The 24,491-nt window shown below is 39.2% G+C and overlaps 1 protein-coding gene across 1 annotated transcript in view; it reads left to right on the plus strand.

Annotated features, from left to right (window-relative positions):
- GPC3 (glypican 3) overlaps positions 1 to 22,758 on the plus strand; it is a 338,830-nt gene extending 316,072 nt beyond the window's left edge. The window contains exon 8 of the mRNA XM_036443491.2: positions 22,214 to 22,758. Within this exon, the coding sequence (XP_036299384.1) occupies positions 22,214 to 22,386 (173 nt within the window). The 3' untranslated portion in view covers positions 22,387 to 22,758. The remainder of the gene's footprint in view (positions 1 to 22,213) is intronic.
- The last annotated feature ends 1,733 nt before the right edge of the window (positions 22,759 to 24,491 follow it).

Raw genomic sequence — 24,491 nt, forward strand, 5'->3', positions numbered from 1 at the left:
TACCTATGACAGTACCTGATCTCAAGAGGAATAAAGATACAAAAGTGAATAGTAGTGAGGCACTGGTGACTTTTGAAAAGAGATGTGGCAACTCCTCTCAAGATGTGCTTTTATTCATTCTTGTAAGGCTACTGTGGGGTCAGGAGTGGAACATGGGATGAAGCTGGGAAGAACATGGAGCAGTGGCTGGTGGAAAAGCCTGATAATACTATACTGGAGTATTAAAGATGTGATAGTTTCTGCATCTTTGCCTAGCATTTCCCATACATATGAAATCCAACAGTTTAATGGAAAGGATATAAACCATCTGCAGGAACATATTTGTTTAAAAAGGAGACACCAGCATGAAAACTTAGCAACTTTGAACCAGTTGAAAGAAGAGCATCTCTCTGATATTTTTATAGTGGTTATATTGATTGTTCATCTTTCATTCTTCTTGTGGTTTGTGTTACTAACATATTTGTATTAGTTCTGCCAAAAGAATCCTTGAGAAGAAAAAGAATTTGTAAATTGTTACTTTAGAGGGAGTAAAATGTATACAAGAATTCAAGTTCCCTATAAGCTTTGTCACTTTGGCATGCAGTACATAAGACCTTGAAAGGCCTTTTACATTTTGAGGGCCCAGTGGGGTCAGGGATCTCTCATTCCTGTTTACCTTTTCATGGAATGCTTACATTTATTGGGCACATACTCTACTCCAGACACCACGCTAAATGATTTCACATCTCCTCACAGCAACCCTGCTTTACAGGTGGCTCAGATACATTTTATAACTTTTCTAAAATTAGAGTTGTTATATAGTAGAACCAATACTGACAGCTCTGTTTTCTGATTCCCTATCCAAGACTTTTACCACTACACTATACTGCCTCCTATTTAAATCTTTTTTGTACTTCTAGGCTGTATACAGTATAAATCATTGGAAATCATGATATTTTTCTGATTTTCTCATGACCATCTATCACCACTTAAACAAAATGCAGGGCCCTGCAGAAATGTATTTTGACTAGTGGCCTGGTGCACGGATTCATGCACATTGAAAGGAAATTAATTAGAAGAAATGTTTTAATATCATTATTCATCCTTTCTCTATAATAGAAGTGTCAGAGATGAAGTGTCAGAGGCACATTTTGCTAATAGTTGGTCTTCAGACATATTCTGTCAACGCTGCTTTCTTTCAGCTTCAGACTGTCAACAAAAACAACCAAATTCATGATCGACAATGACAGATTGAAACACGCACTTGAGATTGGCTCCAGCAAGAGCTTTATATATATGACACATGCACGAGTCAACATTTATTTTTTAATTGCCAGTGTGTGTCATAGGTACTAGCCGGTTGGTCAGCCAGTCAGACAGATGTACAGTCAGTCACTTAGCCTTTTATATATATAAAAGATGAGTGAGAGAGACATGTTGAGAGGATTGCATACTGATTGAGCAGTGCCAGCCCAGGAAGGTTGCCCAACTCAGCTATAGGATAGCAGGAACTCAACAAATTTCTGAAAGGATAAGGAAGGACTACAGTGAAACTGTAATTAAGAAGGGAACAAAGATACAGTTGTTTTCACTTTTGTCCCAGGTAGAAGTACAATAATCATGGGGCTGTCAGATTTCTTGGTGGCTACAGATCCCTATCACTTCTGTGATTTATCTCTCTTAAGAAGCTGATGAACTGGTAGCAGAGTTAAAGGTTGATAAATGGGCTCAAACCAAATTAACAATGGCAGGTCATTCTAGGGTGGGCCAAAATCCCAGGCTTGATCCTAGGTTCTCTTTAAGATCCTTTACTCCTATACTAGGTTATAAATTCATAATTTGGAGTTGGCCTAACCTCTCTAGCACACTCTTCTCCAGCACACTTCTAGAAGCAGCCTAAGAATTTGACAGAAAGCCTGATGAAATGGTTGGCCAAAGCCCCACCCTACCATGTCAAAGGGCAAAAGAACACCACATCTTTATAAATAGTCAGGGTATGAACAGTGGAAATGGGAAGTAGGGTTGAGCCTGGCTAAATAAAATACTCACTGATGCCTGGGCCCTGTGTCCTGGTTGTAGAGAAATAAAATGTACGGAAACCTTATCAGAAAATAAAAGAACCAAGCAGGCTAAACTGCCTCAAAAGGCAAAAGCAAGTCTTTGGACTTTATTATTTCAAAAATATCTGATGTGCTAGCTTGTTGATTTTCATCAGTAATAAAGCTTGATTTCTATCTGAAAATCTGGGACCTCGCATTTCAAAATAGTTGCTGGTACTTTATATAAGAAAACATTTTATATCTTCTAAACATCATATGTTATGGTCTCTTTATTTTCTTATTTGAGAAGAATTTATAAATTGAATTATTTCTAATGTTTTTACAGCTAACTGCATATTCAATCTCAATCTATCTCAATACAAATCAGTGAGACTGACTCTATAAAAAGGAACTTGAATTCAACAAAACAACTTTTTTTTTGTATTGTTTCCATAGCATTAGATAATCTGCTTGACTTCCCTCCTCCCCAAGTGCTTTGGAATCTTGTAGCCCAGCTTTATTTATTGGTTCCTAAACAAAGTTTAAATGTACCCAAACTCAGCCTTGCATAATTCTCCCCTACTTCTATTCAGTGACAGAAACATGTTTTACATGTCGGTTTTCTTTCTCCCTATTCCTGAACATTTCCCTTTCTTTGGTCCAGGAACTGGAACATAGATATTATCTCAATTTTATCTATCATCCTGTGAAGGCAGTAGAATCATCCCCAATTTGCAAGTATAATAAAAGCTCAGATTTAAAGGAATGTGGTCACATAGCCACTAAGTGATGGACCTCTGAAAATGAAGCTTAGGAGCCTGGGATACTCAGTCGCTAATGCTGCCCTTTCAGATTCTAACATTCTCACCATGGCCCTGTGGCAGTGATCCCTGCTTCTAACTAGTCCTGTGGAAACAGACTAGCATCTAATCAAAACGGACCTGCCTGTTCAAATTCCATCTAAGCCTTACTTTAATACATTAACTATATTGAAGATGGAGACTGAGGCACAGGCACTAAGTCATTTATTCTTAATCTTGGGAAAAAATCAAGAGTAGAACCTACTACTTCTGGGGGAAACAGAATTGAACCTCCCCGTCTGGGGGAAACAGAATTGCCTTCTTTCCATGCTGCTTGGAAAATTCTCATGACTCTTTCACCTTTTTTTATTTCACACAAATATTCCAAGATGCCCAAAAGTATTTCAGGCACTATTTTTATTCTTTTGAGTTCTCATAAAGTTTGTGTACATGTGTATATTTTAGAGCTGTACAGTATGCTTTATGTACTGTGGCTTGAAAGCTTTTCATATTATCATTTTATAAATGTTTTCGTAATCACCGAAATGCTGCAGTTCACACTGTGTTATCAAATATAAAATAAATCTCCTAAAAGAAAATCACAAGTATTTTCAAAAGAAGATACTTGAAGTTTCCTTTCCAAAAGAAACCTGATGATAAATTATCAGGTGTTCAATCAAAACTACAGAACTGATTTTTAATCCTTATTGAAATCATGCAAGTGCTCCAGGTTTTATCCATTGTGCACTTTACTTGCCTTCCCCCATAATTAACATAAATAAATTAATGTCTTACAAACTTCAAAATTTGATTCCCTATGAGTCCTGAGGATATTTAAAGGGAGAAGAAATGTAAATAAAATGAAATTCTTCTGCAAGATTACTGATGTGATAGGACTAAAGAGTTTGGAAATGTGTGAAAGGTGCCTCTTTTCTTTCCTTTAATAAGTCCATTACTTGCTCTTGGGCATATTTTAAGGTCCTTTTCATGCTGAATCTAGAGTTGAACATGCTTTGTATTTCATGCTTTGTCTATGAATCAGTAGAAGCCAGAGTTATTTCTGCTTTAAAATAACAGAGCCAGGAACAGCTAATCTCTTTTCATTCTGAGTTCCTTACATTATTTTACTGGACAAAGTTTGTGTTGGCTACAAAACAGGCCATTCATGACATCTATGAGAAGGAATTTAGGTAAGAATGGAGAGAGATTGTAGGATATATAAAGACTCTCTCTCCTGAGGCCATTAAGAAACTCCAAATTGGCACTGTTTTTGAATAGTGACATTGCATTAGCCTTGCTAATTTCAGTAATTCAAGCTGATAATCTCTATTTACCAATCTACTAGATGAAACTTCCCATAATGACAGTACCAATGTGCTTCTCACCTAAGGTGAGCTGATATTTTAAAATAGGCAATGGGTCCAGCCAGGGTGGCTCAGTAGTTGAAAATCAACACATGAACCAAGGGTTCAATACCCAATGAGGGCACATGCTTGGGTTGTGAGCTTGATCCCTAGTTGGGACATGCTGGAGGCAGTGGTTGATGTTCCCATACCTTTCCCTTTCTCTCTCTAAAAATAAATAAAAACATATTTTTAAAAAAATAAAATAAGCAATGGGAGGAAGGTAGTGAGGGAAGTTGGAGGGCAATCATTGCTAGCATAGTGGTACCTCTCAGGCTAATATGCAAATTGTCCCCTCAACCAGGAGTTTGACTAGCAGGCCAGCCGGCCAACTGCCCATGTCCCCTCCCCCTGGCCAGGCTGGCCAGATCTCACCCATGCACGAATTCATGCACTGGGCCTTTAATACACACACACACACACACACACACACTAGAGGCCTGATGCACGAAATTTGTGCATGAATGCGGTCCCTAGACCTGACCAGTTATTGAAGCATGAGCATCTGACATGGTAGGGCAGGTCCCAGCTGACCTCTGGGCCCAGAGCAACACCTAGGGACCCAAGCCCCTACACACACACCCCATTCTGCCTGAGTCATTGGGCCCCCTGCCCAGCTACCTCAGGGCCTGGGAGCCAGGTGGCGGCCCCACCACCACCACCACTACCACTGGTCACTGTCTGTGGGGTGATTGGCGGGGCAATCAGGCCCCTCGTACCTGCTTGTCCTGGTGCTGCCTGCTCACTTCCTCCACCATCCCACCGCAATCCCACTCCCATCAAGGCCAGCAGTGCCTCCACTGCTGACTGCTGCCTGCTGCCAGTGCCATCGATGCCCACAATATTCTTCACTGTCCCCTGGTGGTCAGTACACATCATAGCAAGTGGTCGAACTCCCAGTTGATGGGACAATTTGCATATTAGGCTTATATATATATTTGAGAGAGAGAGAGAGAGAGAGAGAGAGAGAGAGAGAGAGAGAGAGAGAGAACATAAAAAGGGGGGGGGTGAAGGTAATGTGAAAGCATGAGAGCTTTGCCTAAGGTTCCAGAGAAAAGTCTAACATTTATGGTTTTCTCAAATAACAAGTAACTTGCCTGAGAAGCACATAAAGATTATAATTCCTGCCCTAGCTGGTTTTGCTCAGTGGGTAGAGCATTGGCCTCCCGAGTTCAAGGGCACATGCCTGGGTTGTGGGCTCAATCCCCAGTAAGGGGTGTGCAGGAGGCAGCTGATTAGTGATTCTCATCATTGATGTTTCTATCTTTCTCTCTCTCCCTCCCTCTCTGAAATTAATAAAAATATATTTTTTAAAAGATTAAAATTCATGTTTACATATCTTACCTCACTTGAAAGGTAGTATGACTTCGGCACCAAATAAGAAAGTATTCTCTGCTTAAGGGCAGAGTAGTAGAGGTCTATGGTTGAGACTTTCCCAGGTTTCTGTTTCAGAACCCTCAACAGGATCTGCCTTTGCTCAGAATTCCCACACTTGATTTGTGCCTCCTTGTGGTACTTATCACATTCTAACTTGGAAACAATTATTTTTATACTCACCTCATCTTAACATGATAGAGTGCTCCTCAAGGCCAATTTCTAGCAAACAACAGGTGCCTAAATTCATGTTCATTTCTATACCATGTGTCTATCTCCTGCTAGATGGAGAGCTTCTTGAGGTTCGGCTCAATGTCTTATCTTATATCTTCAGTGCCTGGCCTGCCTGACTCCCAATACAGCAGTTCTTCCAATAACATCGTTTTCCTCAATGTAGTTTTCTTATAACATTAAGAATGCCATAGGAATTTAATGATTGTTTATATCAATTAACATATAGTAAAATTGGTTTAGTTATACTTCATTTCACTTAAAGGTGCAGAATCTACCAACAACTTTAAGTTAAGGCTTGCTATACATCAATAAATATTGCCAGTACTCAAACTGTTACATCCAACATTCATCCACTTCAAGGAGTTATTCATGATAATATACATTAAACCAAAATGTTTCAGAAGGACTCATGTAATGATACCAAAGACCCATAATTTGATATATTTTAACCTTATTTCCCTGAAAATAAGTACTCTGGAAATGACCAGGTTTAGAAGAGGTTTTAGAGAAAGAAGCTATAGTGAAAAGGAAAAAGTAGTGTGAGGTCAAGAAGATAGGATGAAAGAAACCCTTAAGTGAAGAATGCTGCCTATGTCTGTTATCAGGGCCCCACACCCTCTAACTGCTGCCTGCCTGACTGGCTGGCTGGGGCATGAGAAAGGTGAAACAAACAAAAAAAATCAAGTTGAAAAGGAGGCCCCCTAAACTTGGTTTTAGGCTTAATACTAAGGAAAAAAAGATTTGAGGATTACTTACCTTCTTGTTAGTCAAAGGGGGGCTTCAGATTTCTCCCCTGGGTGACCTAAGCTGTAATCTGTCTCTATAGGCTTCTGTTAATACTCCTTCCATTTGTGAGGAAATTATAGAGACTGGAGAGGCTCAACTTACTTCTTTTAATCTCTTGGTAGAAAAATTAAAAAGACAACAGAAATTGCTGTCTGACTGGTATTCTGAATGACATAGGGAGTACTGATTGGGACAAATCAAAGAAAACAATCTCTGCTTAAGGAGAATGCATCTTTAATCGTAATTCCGTTAGTAAATTGCTTTCTCTGGTGTAATTGCATGCCTAATTACAGTTTGCTCATTTTGATTTTCACTTTACATTGTTGCTTGGGGCTTATGCAGTTGTGGATTTGCAGGCTGAGAATGAACTTATTACTGGCATTAAAAATCCTAGGTCAAGTGGGTCTCAGGACCAACTGTCACCATTTTAGAAGTGTATCAAGGTTCACCTGACAATTATATTTACTTTAGCACTTTCTCAAAAGACTTCTTTTTCACCCTCTTACTGATTCAGATTCTCTTCTCTGATAAGTATTCTCAACATCCTCCAAAATAAAATTGTGAAAAATAAAAATTAAAAACAATAGTAAAATGGGTACAACCAGACCATTGTGACAAGTTATATACAAGGATGTGATCTACAATCCTATTTCTGTAGTTTAGTGTAATACTGGTTTTCTTTTTTCCCTTTTTCTAAAAATTTCATGTGTGTATATATGTGTGTGTGTGTTTATTGATTTTTGAGAGAGAGAGAGAGATCTATGCAAGAGAGAAACATACACATCTGACTGGAGACCAAACGAACAACCTAGACATGTACCCTGACCTGGAATCAAACCAGGGGCATTTTGTTGCATGGGAATGACATTCAACCAACTGAGACACTCTGCCAGGGCTCTACATCATAATTTAAAGAAAATATCTCCTTTCTCTCCCAGTCTTTTCCAACCATTCTTTCCCAACTCTGTCCTACTGTCCTGCAATTTACTTCCCACGCAGCCTTAATCCCTACATACCAGGTTTAAAAAAAAAAAAAAATATATATATATATATATATATATATATATGTGTGTGTGTGTGTGTGTGTGTGTGTGTGTGTGTGTGTGTATAATATACATGAATGTATATATATATATATATTTATGTATAATATACATAAATGTAGAGGTGTGTGTTAGAGTATATTCACCACAGCATTGTTTTTCCAGGGTAAAATTAGAAAAAAACAAAAACAAAAAAAAAACCTATATTACAATCAGAGGGGAAATGGCTAAATGTATAATATTCATGCTAGGGCATTTCTTGAGAAGATTAAAAGGGATGAGGCAGTTCTACTTGTATTAACATGCAAATATTTCTATGCATAAAATAGGCATATGCATAGAAAATAAATGTGGAGGATGGTTTGCTGGAAGATAAAACAGCTGGCTTCCACAGTCCTCCAGGTGAGAGATGATGAGAACATAATCTAAACAGTAGCAATAGCAAGCAATGGCAATGGAAAAGGAGAATTCACAAAATATTAAGGAAACAATTTACAGGATGCAAAAATTAATTAGCCCTGGAGCATAAAAAAGGAGGAAGAATAGAAGGTGATTTGAAGATTTCTCACTTGGAAAATTATACGGCTAGGTAGAGGCATTTACTTTTTAGTAAATTGAGAAATCCTCGGTAATAGATAAAACTAGAGGCAGAGACGACAGCATTCAAAAGTTGTAAAGTGAGAAGAGGAGAGGGCCAAGAGAAAGGAAAGTAGTCTGCAAAGGAAATATTATAGAATTTAAGAAAAACAGCCTGCAAGTGAAATGGAATTTCTATGAGAATGATCAGAGAGGCAGAAGAAGGAACCAGGAGGAAGATGTGTCAGAAAGTAAGAGGGGCACCAAGTTTCATGGCAGAGAATGGCCAATAGTATTAGAAGCTGCAGAGAGCTCAAGATGCAAAAGAAAGAATACATATAATTTGGCATGAGGGATCTTATTGGCTATTGAGCTAATGGAAATGTTCTAAAATTGATTGTGGTTATACACTTCACTAAATTATTGCATTGTAACTTGAAATTTACTTGAAATGGATGAATTTTATGGTATTTAAATTATACCTCAATAAAGTTATTTAAAAAGTAAAGATGAAGAAAAAAAGAATCCATTGGAATTTAGTTTGGAGCAAGCTATGATTCCAAGGAAAACTTCAATCTGACTTTTCTTTTTAATGTTTGAGAAAAGCCCCATGAAATAAAGTGGCAGGAAACACATGAGATTACTGGTGCCACATCTTGATCCTCCCTCACTCTCTTGCAATATCAAAAACTACTTTATATGTTTGATTTGTTTTTCATCAAGTAATTAGTATGATCATCCCCATTCCCTGCTTCCTTTTATGAATTGCAAAATGGTCGGCATATTTATCTTTTTAACTTATATATCCAGAAGTTTAGGTTGCCAGGCTATAAGATCCCAGTTTTTATCTGTTTTTGCTGTTAATCATTACATTTTAATGTATTGAAACATAGCTTCTTTATTGGCCCTTCAAAGTCTTTTCACTCTAAAATCTGATCATTCATTTTCTGATACCTCTATTATACTTATAGTATGATGCCTTGATCTTCTTGGCCATTTCCCTTCTTATTTTGACATGACCAATGATAAGATAGATGTATTTGTCTTGGTTAATGAGTATATTTGATGTACTCTGTAGACAGGTAAAAACAATATGGAAAACTCATGCCCCTTCTTAGTTATAAGAAACCAGAGCTACCCTTGACTTTATTTAATTAAAGTGTTCATTTTTTTTGCCAACAGCATATTCTTTTTATTTTGGTTCAATATCTTCTTACTAGTTTTTATACTTTTCATTAGTAATCTGACTGTCTGGCTGCCACCTTTTATAGTAGAATTTTCCTTTTTCCATTTTACATTTTCATAGCCATTTGGCATAAAGATGTAAAAGGTTTTGTCCATTTGGCATCTTTTTACCTTTTCTTGCCTCCCTTTGAACTTGTTCTCTTGCCCACAGAGCTATTTGTATGAGAGTCATTCAGCTCTTTCTCCTCAGTTGCCTTCTCCTTGGTTCCTTCCAAGTTATGTCCTAATCACATTCCCAAAATGAATTTTCTCTATCTGATGACTTTTATTCCCTTGGGTCCTTAGTGATACCATTATGAGCAAAATGTCTGTGACCTTCATGCTGGTGTGGCTCAGTAGTTGTGCATTGACCTATAAACCAGGAGGTCACAGGTCAATTCCCAGTCAGGGCACATGCACTGGTTGCAGACTCCATCCCCAGAGTGGGGCATGCAGGAGGCAGCCAATCTATGATTCTCTCTCATCTCTCTCTCCCTCTCCCTTCCTCTCTGAAATTAATTTAAAAATATTTTTAAGAAGAATAAAACAGACTCTTATGACCTGTGAATTACTGCTAATCCTTCCTCATTAGTAGGTAAAAATTCGATGTAAACAATTCCTGACTTGGTTGCTTCACCTTCTATATAGGCAGTGCCCTCACATGACCATCCATACCATCCTATATATTGTAATAAAGAGGGAATATGCTAATTGACTCTCACACACCATCACAAAAGTGGCAGCACCCACAGCCAATAAGGAGGGGATATGCTAATAGGTTGCCATGCCCTCAAAGATGGTGGTGCCCACAGCCACAAGATGGCAGTGCCAAGTCCCCTCATCCCTGCATTATTTTTTCTCCATTCTACTATTTTTTTTCCCTAGAGGCCTGGTGCACAAAATTTGTGCACTGGGGGGGGGTGTCCTGCAGCCCAGCCTGCACCCTCTCCAGCCTGGGATCCCTCAGTGAATGTCCAACTGCCAGGACTGCTGGCTCCCAACCGCTCCTCTGCCTGCCAACCTGATCACCCCCTAACCACTCCCCTGCTGGCCTTGTCACCCCCAACTGCCCTCCCCTGCCAACCTGGTTGCCCCCAACTGCCCTCCCCTGCTGGCCTGATCGCCCCCAACTGTTCTCCCCTGTAGGCCTGGTCACTCCTATCTACCCTCCCCTCTCAGCCACCTTGTGGTGGCCATCTTTGACCACCACATGGGGGCAGCCATCTTGTGAGAGGGCATGAGGGTCAATTTGCATATTACCTCTTTCTTATATAAGACTAGAGGCCCAGTGCATGAAAATTTATGCACTGGAGGGGGCTTCCCTCAGCCCGGCCTGCCCCCTATCACAGCCCAGGAGCCCTCAGGAACAGGAGGCGACCTGGCAATCAGGAGAAGGTGATGCCCCATCACACCTCTGCTGCTGCCACTACCAGCAGCACAAGCCTCAGCTGGTCCTAGTTACCTGAGCCTCAGGCATCCCTGGGTGGCTGAGCAGCCACCATTAGAGGCTTGCCTGTGCCTCAGCCCAGCCCTGGGCGACTGGGGGGCTGAGGGGACTGGGTGCCACCATCTTGTGGCTGTTGGCGCCACCATCTTTGAGGACAGGGCAGTCAATTAGCATATTCCCTCTTTATTAGATATAGATATAGATATAGTTATAGATATAGATATAGATACATTTTCACATGATTTTTTTTTGAAACCTAGCCCCAGTTTAGCAAGCTGAAAAGATTATGTGGTTCTTTCTCCCCACGTTAGGCAGGTCAGTAGTGTCTCTCTTTAAAGTATGTCTTGGTTGATAACTCCTTGGAAAACTTAAAGCCCTCCTCTCTACACTAGCTGTGATTCACAAAAGACACTTATCCTTTTCTTTAAGAGAAGATCCAAAGCACTCTCTTTAGATTTCCCTCCAGACAGTGTCTGTGTCAAAGGATAGAAGTGCAAAGGTCACTTGAACTCTGTCTCTTCACCCTTCATACCTGCTATGAGACCTCTAAAGACTTAAAATTCTAGAATTCAGGTTTGGAAGTGTCATCAGAAGTTATTTACATTCACCCTTGTTTTATGTTTGAATCCTTTCACCAATATCTCTACCAAATCACTGCCCAAACTGTCATGGATAACTCTGGAGATAGATCTCACAGCCTAAAGGCATTAATTTTCTGATTGCACTAAGTATTAGAAAGTCATTGGTTTTTTTTTTTTGTTTTTTTTTTTATTTAAGTCTAGATCATTTCCCCTTAGAAGAAAGACAAGGTAATCATACAGCAGTAACTAAGATGATATGGTTTGGGGCAAGAAAAACCTGAAAGAGAGAAGGGAAATTGAGCAAAGGGGGTATGAGCAGGTGCAGGAGATCAGGCAATGCTAAAGAATAACAGAATCTGAGTTGAGAAGCAGGAATGGTGCTGAAAGGTGAACAATAAAAAAATAAAACAGTGGTGGAAGCTTAAGGAAGGAGATATTAGAACCTTTTCTAAAATAAATGAAACCCAGGTTAGAGGTTTAAATCAAAGTGGGGAGGAACAGAAAAGAATTTACAAGATTCAAAATCTGAGGATTCTAAACTTATTCTTTGCCTAACAATATGGAAACGAACATTGTGGAGACAGGAGATAATGTTTAGTAGAGCAATGACTGGACAGAAGAGAATAATTGGAAATGGGACATGAGTTTAAAGAGAAATGGAAAGAGAAAATGAAGTGAGTAGAGAAATGAAAAGGGGGGGGATGAAAACAGAACTTTTAGGTTAAGGAATTGTATTTATTCCTGTGCCAGCATGTAATTGTATTTTCCTGGCAGTCATCCCACAGACCTCTGCTAGAGGAATAGGGTGCTGGCTTGCTTTATTGTACTGATGGGACTGAAATCTTATAGCCAAGCCAGAGACTTCATTAATGAAACTATATTTTGATTCACAGAAACAGGCAATGAAATTTCAATCACCAGTGACTCCTAAACTTGGGAATCAGTGGTGATGGAAAGGGCAGGGTGTGGCCCAGAGATAGGTAGATTGTGAAGCAAAGGCAAGGGTCAAAAGTGTGGGAACCCAATAATGAAGGTACGAAGTAAAAAATAAATGGAATCTGCTCCACCAGAAAATCTATTTTCTGTATAGCATGGCATGTGTCAGCGCTTACATAGCAAGCCATCATGTTCCAGGCAGAGAGAGGAAATAAGAAAATAATCTTTGTAGATTCTATTCACCCTGCTGTTGGTAATGAGAACTTGCTATTGTCAGAAGAGCTTTGGAATCTAGAGGTAAGGAATTGAGCCATGCCATTTACTTCTAGAGCCTCCTCCATTGCCCTTCTTTTGCCTTGTCTTCATCATAGCTCGGCAGGACTACTTCTCCTAAGGAAATCATCTATTTATTGAGAATAGACTCTTTGGGAAGTGTTTCCACTAAGGAGGTAGCCCTTCACTTGCATACTCTCAGTAGACTGGGAATAAGTGTTTATTCATGTAAGCCATTGATTAATGCATTCATTCATTCATTCATTCATTCAACAGCATTTTTTTTAAATGTTTGTGCTAGCCAAGTATTGTACTGTGTTTGAGCTAGAGAGGAAAAAGACTCATTTTTTACTTTGATGGGGCTCATGGTCGAATTGAGGAGAGGAACATAACAATGACTAATCAACTATGAGGCAGATTGAAATTAGTGATATAATACAAGTACAATCCAATAAATAGTCAGAGAAAGAAGTGATTAATTTGGGTGGATGAGAAGGGAATGCTTCCTGGAAGAGGTATCATGTAAGATGAGAGAGAGAGAGAGAGAGAGAGAGAGAGAGAGAGAGAGAGAGAGAGAGAGAGAGAGAGAGAGAGGGAGAGAGAGAGGGAATATCCTAGGCTGAGGGAACAGCATGAAGAAAAATATGAGAACTTCAAAATACTTGCCATTTTCAGCAAATGATAAATGGGATAATATGACTACAATATATGATACTTGAGAAAATATATGGGCAGTTGAAACTAGAAAAGAAGACAAGATGAGATGCAGAAGCTCATGAATGTCATGTTATGGAATGAGGGCTCTATCCCACATAGAGTAGAGAACAATCGGAAGATTTTTGAGAAAGAGAGACATGTGATTTAGGGAGAATGTTGTCTTGTTCCTGCTGTCACAGAATAGAACATTTCTTCTTTCTGAACAGCAATGGGCCATTGAAAAGCAATAAATATTTTATCTATTGGGTATTGAGGACTGTGGTGGAGTGGAAAAGGAGAGGCTGAAGGCAAGAGGAGATGATGCCTGTGTGAATGTGAGAATGGGGAATTACTGACAGTCTAGATCAGAAGATGGGAAGGTAGGAGTTTAGAGTCAGGATGACAATATGTTCTTCTAAGTAAACTGAGTGGAAAATAGTCTCAATTCCTCCAAAGTCCATTGATATTGAGGAAAGCTTTCCATCATTCATTCATGAGGATACGTGCTTCCTGATGATTTCTGGCCTTCAATGTTTTCACACCCAGACTGAGTATTTTTCAGAATGTAAGCCATTTTGACCTATTGACTATTATAATATTAATTTTCCTTGCTTTGGGGCATTACCAGGACACTGTAAGCATTTTAGGTCTCATATACACTTTTTGTAAGATTTACTATGGCTGATTAAAAATTGAAGATTACCAGACTTTGGGTTTTCCATTTAAGCATTATATTAAAGCCCTATCCCAAATTCTATCAAATAATTTTTCATTGAACATCTCCGAGCTTGGACTCCAATGGATTATAAGGCCATTCCCTCATTCTCCTGATTACTCAACAACAATTGGATTTGGCTACAAGTGACAGTTTGTGTTTTCCTTCTGCATCCTCAAACCCCAGTGATGTATACATAACTCTGTACTGCATCATGCCTGAAATTTATATTATAAACAGAGCTTGGTGAATCTAAACTACTAAATTTCAGTTAAAAGTAATGAGGACAGACTGTATTTTTTAAATCAGTTTTTTAACTTGGTTTCAGCTTCACATCATTTTTGTGAGTCACAAAAATAAGTGTAAGTTTCCAGAGGTTGTATAAAATTTTCTTAAAATACTTAGCCTCAGATAAAAAATCCTTGACAAAATTGCCCTTATCCTTCATTCCCTATTGAGGAGCTATATCTGCAATTCTAGGGTAGTGCTTAAATGCTTAAATATCCAAAAGACCTAACTTAACTTGAGTTTAAAAGTAAAGGCTGTTTAGAGTAACAACAAACAGAAGTTCCAAAGCCATTTTGAGTCAGAAATGTAGAGGCACCTTCTAACAAAGTTTGGTTCTACAGACTAGTTAGGTGATGTAGTATTGATTGCAAGGCCACAGTACTTCACACACAGTTAAAGTAACAGTGCCTAATTTCACTCACTCTCAGACTTCTCTGAAGACTACTCAGTATTCTGTGAATTCAAATCGACTCTTATTCTTTCCTCAAGTCACCCTATTGAAACTTTTCTCAAAATTCCCCATAACTTTTTAGTTGACAGACATGAGGAGGGCCATGTCTTCTCAGTCCATACATTTTGTGACCTCTATAACATTTGACCATGCAAACTCTCCCCTCTTTAAAATGGACTCTTCCCTTGCATTCTCTAAGCCTGTTCTTTTCATCTTCTCTCCTGGCCCTCGGTGAATAGTATCTTTGTCACCAGCTTTTCCACTGACTCTCAAGCCCATTACTTCCCATGGGAAATACAGCCTTTGAAGAGATGTGATTCGTGTGAAGCTGTTAGGAATTCTTGGGGAGAAGGATCTGTGGACATGAGAGTAATAGTCGTAACATTCCTGTGAAAGGTAGTGATAATTCTGGTGCTGATGAGGAGGACCAGAACCTGTATCGGCACTTATGACTGTCAGTATTTTCAGAATAGAATTATTCTGTGTCTGGAAATATGACTTTACTCATGATATACCTAAATGAGTACAGTAGCAGCCTATCTATACTAATAAAAGAGTAGTATGCTAATTAGACCAGAAACCTTCCGGACGACCGTCCAGATATCCTTCCTGACAAAACCATAGCGGCTGCAAGGGTGAGGGTCAGCAGAGGGAGGAAGGCCACTCTCATGGCAGCCACAGGAGCCAGAGGAAGGCGGTCCCATGGTCCTTTTTGCAGAGGCCTCGGTGTGGGCCAATCCAGCACCAAGGCCCCTTCCACAGAGGCAGCAACATAGGCCTGGGCCAGGGCCTGGTGCCACACCTGCGGAGAGGCTGGACTCTCAGAACCCCAAGGGTCATTCACGAAGTCACTTTCTTCTCTTTCAAGTCCAGGTAGTCATTTCACACCTGAAAGTTCACATAGGAGGGGAGGGGGGTTGGTATGGCATGAAGGAGGACTGTGTTGAGGATAAGACAATGAAACCTGTTTGGGATTCATATGTGAATGGCAGAGCCCAAGGGCTTCTGTGGGAATGGGCAGCGGGTTGAGCAGTAGTGCAATGAACATAATTTCTCCCGAGATTTCCTCAGTTTCAGCCTCTGAGATCTGCCAAGTAATGTACTGAAGGCTTCACATATTCATGTCTTAGAGGCCAACTGTACACAGAAAATGCAAAACACAGGGATAGCAGTATTGCTCTGTTGCTATATTGGGACCAGATTGAAGCCATCTGCTGGTGCAAGCTTGGCAACAAAGAAACCCCCATGTTTGGCTCAACAGCAGCATTCTCTCCCCTGGCATTTTGATAGCAGCTCTTCTTTCAGACTGCCCTGTGAAGTCTGCCTCCTGGTGAGGGTGAGGCCCTTAGAGCAGTGATTTTCCACCTTTTTTGTCTCATGGCACACATAAACTGATTACTAACATTCTGTGGCACCACCAAAAGCTATATTTTCTGTCAATCTGATTTTAAAAGTAGGTATAATTTTGATTCATTCATACCAGATGGCTATTTTTGTGTTGGCTGTTGTCATTTTTTTATTTGACAATCTAAGAGAAAATAGGTCAGTGCTCTTGACTAAATAGTTGGGTACTGCATGATTTAAAAATTCTTGTGGCACATCAATGTGCCTCTTGTGGCAGACCATTTGAAAATTGCTGCCCTAGAGCGATGCATCTCCCTCTTTGATGCCATGAGCTTTGCTTCCTATCCTATATAATAAAAGGCTAATATTCAAATTGTCCCCTTGACTGGGAATTCGACTGGGAGTTTGACCAGTCCAGCCCAAAGCCCCTTCCCCCAGCTGGCCCTGCCCCCAATCACCTTCCCACCACAATTGGGGGCAGGGCCAGCCGGCCAACCTCCCTCATCTCCTTCCCCCAGCCAGCCCAGCCTGATAGTCCCCAATTGGGGCAGGCCAGCCAGACCTACCCGTGCACGAATTCGTGCACTGGGCCTCTAGTTATATATATATATATATATATATATATATATATATATATATATATATATATATATATATATATATATATAATACTTAAGACCTCATTGGCTTTGTAAGGGTCCAAACAAAGGCTTATCTCACTGGGTGAGAGATCTTCTTTGGCTGCCTGTGCATGACTGCTTAATGCATCCCAGGTTCAGTCACTTCTCCCTCAAAAGCTTTGTGTGTATTCACCTCAGTGAAAATTATTAGGACAGAGTTTAAAGAAAATAATGACAGACCAGCATGGACTTGTTTATTGCTGGTGTCTCTTATCCAGTATTAGAATCGCTAAAGAAGAAAGAGGATTCAAAATTTGGTAACTGATAATGATCACCAGAAAAACTTACATTCCAAGAGAAGCAACTGATTGAACCTACTTGTTGATGGAGGTTCTGCTGGGGGCAGCCACCTTGGCTGCTGTGGGCAGAGAAATGATTGCAGCCTGCAGCAAATTGTGTCCCTCACTAGCCCCTAAGAGCCTTGGAATCAGAGAGAAATAACACTAGAAGGAAATTTAGAGTCCATCCAGTCCAACACCCTTATTTAGCAGATGGGGTGACTGAGTCCCAGAGGAGTGGATAATGACTTGCCAATGACACAGTAAGTCTGGTGTAGCCTCCTGAGGAACTCCACCAGAAGACTGTAAAATAGTAGAACATTCCACACTGAGTACTTTACCTAACAGAAAAGGCAGAAAAAACTTTCAACATAAATTGCAGGCCTTAATGACTGATAATTATGTTAAAGGGTTTATCTTATCTGCAACACAGAGGACATGGCAAAATGAGAATCAGGATTGGGAAGTAATCAGTACAGATTCTTAGACCTACCCTCTGGGCATAGTTAAAACTGATTACAAATAGAAACAGATATTTGGATTTACCATGAAAATCTCGCTGGCCCAAAAGTTTCTCATTGATAATCAACTGCAAGCCAGAAATATTTTGTGTGCATTTTAACATATGTACCTAATACAACAAAGATATGTTCCGGAAAAATCACTGATGAACATTAGATATGAATTATTTTAAATAAAATGGTTTGTGGTGACTCCCCTAGTACATCTGGTTTGTAGCAAACTGAGAAAGTTTTGGTTTGGTGTATATTTAGCTTTGTCAGGTTTTTTTTAAATTATATTTGCTACTGTCTAATCCCCAGATACTGTTCCCACAGGCTTATTTTTTCCAAGACAAGATGTCTGACAAGTCTCTCCCACTTAAGGCTGTCCTCCAAACTGTTAGCAATGATTTTTCTAAAAAAACACAAACCAGATTTTGTGGTTTCATTACTGAAAATTCAATGCTCTCTATTGCCCACAAAATAAAGTCTTCGCATTCCTAATCTACCATGATTTAGCTGTCAATTGTCCTTCCTGCCTTACCTTTTATCATCCACAACACAGTACAGACATACACACACAGAGACATACACACATACACACCTCACAACAATGTATACTCTATGCTCTCTTTCAACATAGAGGCTAGTTGTTCCTATTAAGTATACCCTACAGACAATTTTTTATATTGTAATTTTGCTCAAGCTGAACCCTCTGCTAAAATGAATAACCATTTCACCAGCCCTGCCATAGTTCCACCTATTCTTCATGGTATTAATTATAGCCCAACTGTTAAAAAAAAAATCTTCCCAGATCCTTCTATTTGAGATTTTTTTATCTCCCTTCTATCCCCACGGTATTTTGCTTATGCCTTTTTCTGTGCCCTTTCTACATTCTTCCAAGTAGATTTGTCTACTAGTCTATTTCCCTTGCCAGAGTGTTGGAGAGTGGGATTCCTGAAGGCAAAAACTAAGTCTTTTTCCAACCTTCTAGCTTAATGCTTAGGAAGTAGTTGGTTATCTTTAAGCTTGTTGAATTAAATTGGATTGTATTTCCCCTGTTGGAGAGCGTCCAAATTTATCTTTGACCAAAACTCATATCCCTTCTATCTCCCATAATGCTTCCTCTGCTAAACTGTCCCTTTAGTCTCTAATCTTCGTGGCCTAGGCCCAGAGTGTGTCTTTGCTGGAACTCTATAATCAATATAAGCCCTAGAAACTTGGCTATTGGATTGGGTGAATACATTTGCTGCTACTAAATTGGGAGCCTTGGGAAACTTGTAGCCACAGCTTAGGAAGCATAGCAATGTATCTTCTGAATAGTTCTTAGGGCCCTTTGTAGGTAGAAGACTTGACCCAACTTTGTACCTGGGGCATCTAATGGTCCTGGCCATCAGTGCTGATTTCTTCGGGGAAATATAACTGATATGATAATTCCCATTCTGGCTTCTCAAACCCAGAGGTCTTCTCAATATTTCACAAAGCTTACTAAGACTACTTAATCAAGTTTGTGATCAGTTTTATGTGGAAACACTGACTTTTCTCTTGCTGTGTGTGTGTTGATGCTACTTTATTCTTTATACAACTGAATATTTTAGTAAATAGAGCAAGAGAATTATCTTTAAATATTGTTTACAGAAAGAAATTTGACATTAGTTCAAAATAATTACTGGGCTGCCTCATCTGACGTAGCTTCCCCTTGCCACTGAACTGTAGGAATATCCTACTTGGTGTTATGTCCAGTGTTTCTTCCATTCGTTGGCTTCTCGGTAAAGTCCAGTGCCACGGCTCCAAAATTATGCTGTAGAAGTCGTTTTATCCTTCCATTGGCCAGCTTGGTGGCCAGACTCATTTGAATGTGCAGAAAAAAAACCCAGTTTTAACTGGATGTGTTTGTTCCTGAATTCTGGTAGTATGTATTTCACTAATCAAGAATGTTTTTCAATGAGTCTGTTAATGCTTAATGCTTAATGCTTAATCACTGTTTAGTATACATTTTTTCTCCAAGAGATGGTATAGCTTCATATGAGGTTCAGAGTAAGACCTGCATTCAAGCAGGACCTCTGTGATTTACCCACTGTCTTCATATGGGGGAAAAACTGACCTGAGTTTGGCCTTTCTCATCTTTAAAATGGGATTTATAATATCTTCTGACATTGTTATGAAGGTTTAATTAAATAAGATAATTAGAGTACCTTGGCACACAATGAGGACTTGATAGTTGGCAATCATTTTCATCATTTCAAACTATAGGGTCCAAGAGATAGAAATAAGAAAAGATGTCTTTGGTGGCAAAAGGATTAGAAACTGTTGGAATCAAGATAGCTGCTTGGCTTACCTTAACTGCTATGATACTATTATTTAGTGCTTGCAGATTATTTGAAAAGCAAGATAAATAGTATAAGTGCTTAGTGGCAACATTAATAGATGTTGTTTCATTTTAATGTTGGGAAATGGGGAATATCCAGAAAAAGAAATCTGAAAGTGCTCTCATTCGGGTAAATCCTAAAAAATACTTCTCTTCATTTAAGTTGAGAGGTTTCTGTGACACCCAGGGCTGCCTTTCAACAGATATAACCATATGTGTTCTCAATTTTGATGAAATCTGATCATGACTTAAGCCTGTGTTATCCTTGCCGAGTGACAGCTGACCTCAGCCTTTTCTGTGTGCTCTGCATAGTTCACCTTTCAGAAAAAGAGGTCTGATTTCTAAGTAAAGTGTTTCTCTTTGTTCTTTTCCTCTTTTTATTTTCTTTGTATGTATTTATTTTAGGGAGAGAGAGAATCTAGATTACAGTCTTTGAGTTTCTTTTCCCTGGGTAAGAGGGTTTCCTGGAAATTTTTATTTTAATTATTATTGGCGCTCAAGAAGAAAAACTTTCTCAGCTTTAGAGGAGCAAAATATAGTCAAATTCATGCATATTAAAAATGATAAAGTCATCTTTTTATACAGCCATGAAAAATAATTATGATTAGTAACACAATAAAATATTTGCATTGAATAACATAGTCAAACGATTCAACAATATTTTTAAATTAATAGGAAAAATGTCAATACCCATTAGGTAAAAAGGCAAAAAAAAATGTGAACTGTTATGTATTGAGAGATATAATTAGTAAACTAAAATAGAAAATGTTGTTCAGTACGAGTAATTCAAGTACATGCAAATTAAAGAACCCCTGAGATATCATCATATACTGACTACAATATACTTTTTCAATTGAGGAACAGTAAATTTGGTTCCCTCATCATTGCTGGAATTATAAACTGCAATAACCCATTTGGAAAATGGTGTTGCTGTCTATGTAATCCCCCCTAGTTTTGATCACCTTCACCTTGCTGCCTGCTCTAACCAATGTCAGCCTCAGAGCCACCCTGATCCTGGACCCTCCTCTAATCTCATCCTGGACCAGCTGAGTCTTCACACTTTTCTTCCTGTGACTTACTGCTTCATCCCCTGTAAGAGGATCTCTTCCTTCCTTCTCCTTCCTTCCCTTTATAAAATGCCACTCATTTCCTCTTGCCTGATGCTATGTATCTCAGTGTCACCAAGGGCTCTTTCCAGGCCCATTGGCCACAGGACAGTTGGCTGGTGAAATTGCTCACATCACGTCACCCCCACAGGGTGAATAGAAATAGAAACATTAGTGACTGAGGCTAAAAAAGCTTAGGGAGTAGATTTGAGCTCTAAAACTGGGAAAGCAAATCTGAAAGAAACTGAGCCCTGAACCAGGGCTAGACATCTTGAATTTTCTAACAAACCATGATCTACTTAGATTTGCCTTCTGAGAAACTTTCTCATTAGGGTAACCCCAATATCCCAACTTCTTTTTCAGAATCATGAATATTAGGCAGTTAGAGAGGAAGATCCTTACCCATTAATATTTTGTAGGCAGTTAGAGAGGAAGTTAGAGAGGAAGATGGTAGGCAGTTAGAGAGGAAGATCCTTACCCATTAATATTTCCATAGTCTTAATTTGCTTAAAATTAGTTTAAATCCTATGTATTAAATTGATTTAACTCTCTCTGGATTGTTTTAGAGGTGACAAAAGACCATATATATAAATGAAGAAATGTTTGGCAAAAAGAAAACACCTTTTAATGACAAACTACCCTATCCTTAACTGTAAAGCAAGATTCCCAAGAGGGGGATCTGTATGGGGTCCAGGAAAGCTGCACTGAGAGTCCAAAATATCCCTTCCCCATTGACACATACACAAAAGGAGACACATGTAGTCACCCACACTGTACCTTAGATTTTGATAACAGTGAGATCTGGTGAAAATAGACTTTCAAGTAGAGCTTTGCCAGGGAGGAAATGTTGCAAAAGCCCAATGTGCATCACAGGGTATGGATGCAGCCACAGTGGAGAGGGCAACAGCCAGGTTGCTCCCTGTTGGTATGATCTCTGGCTATCTCATTCATCTGTTTCCCCCACATACACTTTCCCATCATGGCCCTGCAGCTTTCCTTCCCAACAGTCCAAACAAGTGCTTGAGCCATGAATAGTGTACATCTAATAATGTTGGTAATCCTGTATTTAAAATTCTTCTTTACTTTTGGCAGAACTGGCTTATGATCTGGATGTGGACGATACTCCTGGAAGCAAGCAACATGTGAATCAGAATGAGAATGAGATCGTCATCATCTCTCGCAACGGTGGGAATGGCCCTTCTCCCCTGAAGATTCTAACCAGCTTGGCGATCTATGTGGTGTGCTTTTTCTTCCTGATGCACTGAATTCCTAGTGCACAGCACCCGTGCTGCCCTTCAGCACCCTGTGGTCTTCCTCTATAACAGGAGCCACCTTTTTAATTTTTTTTTTATATTTTTTAATCTCATATACCTCCTCTAGCCATTAAGTAGAAGACTAACCATGTGTTATGTTTTTGAAATGAAATGGGATTTTTATGAGGCAGGTACATTTTAGTAGTAGTAGTAGTAGTAGTAGTAGTAGAGATTGCCCTTTTGTAAAGAAGAAAAACCAAGTTGTGCCAAATAATTTTTCTATGTTTGGCTGCTAGAACATGGTTATCATGTGTATCTCTCTTTCTCTTTTTCTCTTTGCATGGATTTCTTTGGAACAAAAAAAATAAATAAACGTCAAAATGCATTTGGGTCTTTTTTGTAAGCTCTCATGTATGGTGACTATGTATTGCTTTTCCTCCTTCTCACCTGGCTTTATATTCAGCATAAGAAAATCTCATTAGTTGCCAACAGGGACCTTGAAACCTATTGGCTTAGTGTGTATATTAATCCTGGTCCCAAACCCCAGGACACACCCAATCCATAATCTCCATTTTGAAACATTGGGTTAGAGTGTCTTGTCTATAAAACTAAAGGTATTTCAAAAAGTTCCACTGCCTCTTTATAAATTTCACTTTTCTGCAAATGCTTTGCCCAAATAGAAATCTTCTGTTTGGGTCGTGTACAGATGCATGAATGATATTTCCTTATCTTCAAAAACCAGAGAAATAGATCCAAACAGTGGTAAACAAATCATTACCCAAGCTTCATGCTTTGTCTCAGGCTTGTTCTCTGTCACACTTCTCCTGGGGCTGCTACATGGCAGGGCCAGCAGTTGCCCTGGGTTAGATTGCAAAGGTTGTCACCAGAAAACCCATGATTTCTAGGAAGCAATGCTCACTCTTGGCTCTAGGTGGGCTTCTTCAACATTTGTTTATTTAACAACTAGGTTTTCATACCCGTTGGGTATCAGATGCTGGAGACAATAGGGGAAAAAAAAAACACAGATTTGATCCTTGATTTCACAGAACTATAGGTCTGGCACCAATACAAATTCCACACTAGTTTTTTTGTCAATTGTAAGCCCAGTATAATTACTTACATTTTCTTTTACATATATAATATTGCAAATAACATTGACACTGTGCTGATATTTGGACATTCTGCTGTCAAAGAACCTCTGGAATCACCAACTTTCCATTGTTTATAATGCCTAGCATATTGTTCATTTGCCAGGTCAGGTGAATAAAAACATTATTGAGTTTTTTTCTTGATAGTTAGCAAACTAAGATCCATTTTTAAAATTTTATCTTTATTATTAGAAGTATTACAGATGTCCCCTATTTTCCCCTATTGACACCCTCCATCCCACTCCCACCTCCCTACCCCAACCCAGACTTTGACTGCACTATTGTCTGTGTTCATGGGTTATGCATATAAATTCTTTGGTTAATCTAATAGAGTAGGAACTCAACTCCCACTTGAGGGATCAGAGAAGCTGAATAAGTATGAGGAAGAGAGGGTGAGACAGAGTGAAGAAGTTTGAGCAAAGGTCAAAGACAGGAATGGGAAGTCCTCTTTGATTTTAGGAGGTGGTCCCAGCCAGGATCTCTGATTTCTGTCCAATGGCAGTGGGGTCACCATGTGGGAAGCCAGAGGTATAATTTCTCACAACTTTTCATTCTCCCTTCCTGCTGTCACTAACACATTTCTGTCAGGGTCGGTCTCCTGCAGAGCACAGGTTTCCAATATCCATTTTCATCCTTTGCAGAAATTTCCACAAACACAAAATGAAAATATTTAGTTCAGTGTTTCCTTCCGTTGGTTTTGTTGAAATTAAAACTACAATTAGTCTTGTTTGTTAATATGGTTACAATGATTTGTAGCAGTTGGTAAGACTTGAAAGGAAATTCTTCCTCTTTTTTAAAACATCATCATTTCTGTATTTAACTGGGATTTACAAGAATCTTTTGTTCTTTGATTCACAAAATCTAAGCACCAGAAAGGTTTGTTCCTTGGACTTGTTATGATATTATAACAGTACCAGACCATTAGAAGGCTCTAAAGCCCAGTTATCACCTAATAACTGTCTCTGTCAT

This window comes from Pipistrellus kuhlii, unplaced genomic scaffold (assembly GCF_014108245.1).
Source record: "Pipistrellus kuhlii isolate mPipKuh1 unplaced genomic scaffold, mPipKuh1.p scaffold_m20_p_19, whole genome shotgun sequence".
Lineage (NCBI taxonomy): Eukaryota > Metazoa > Chordata > Mammalia > Chiroptera > Vespertilionidae > Pipistrellus > Pipistrellus kuhlii.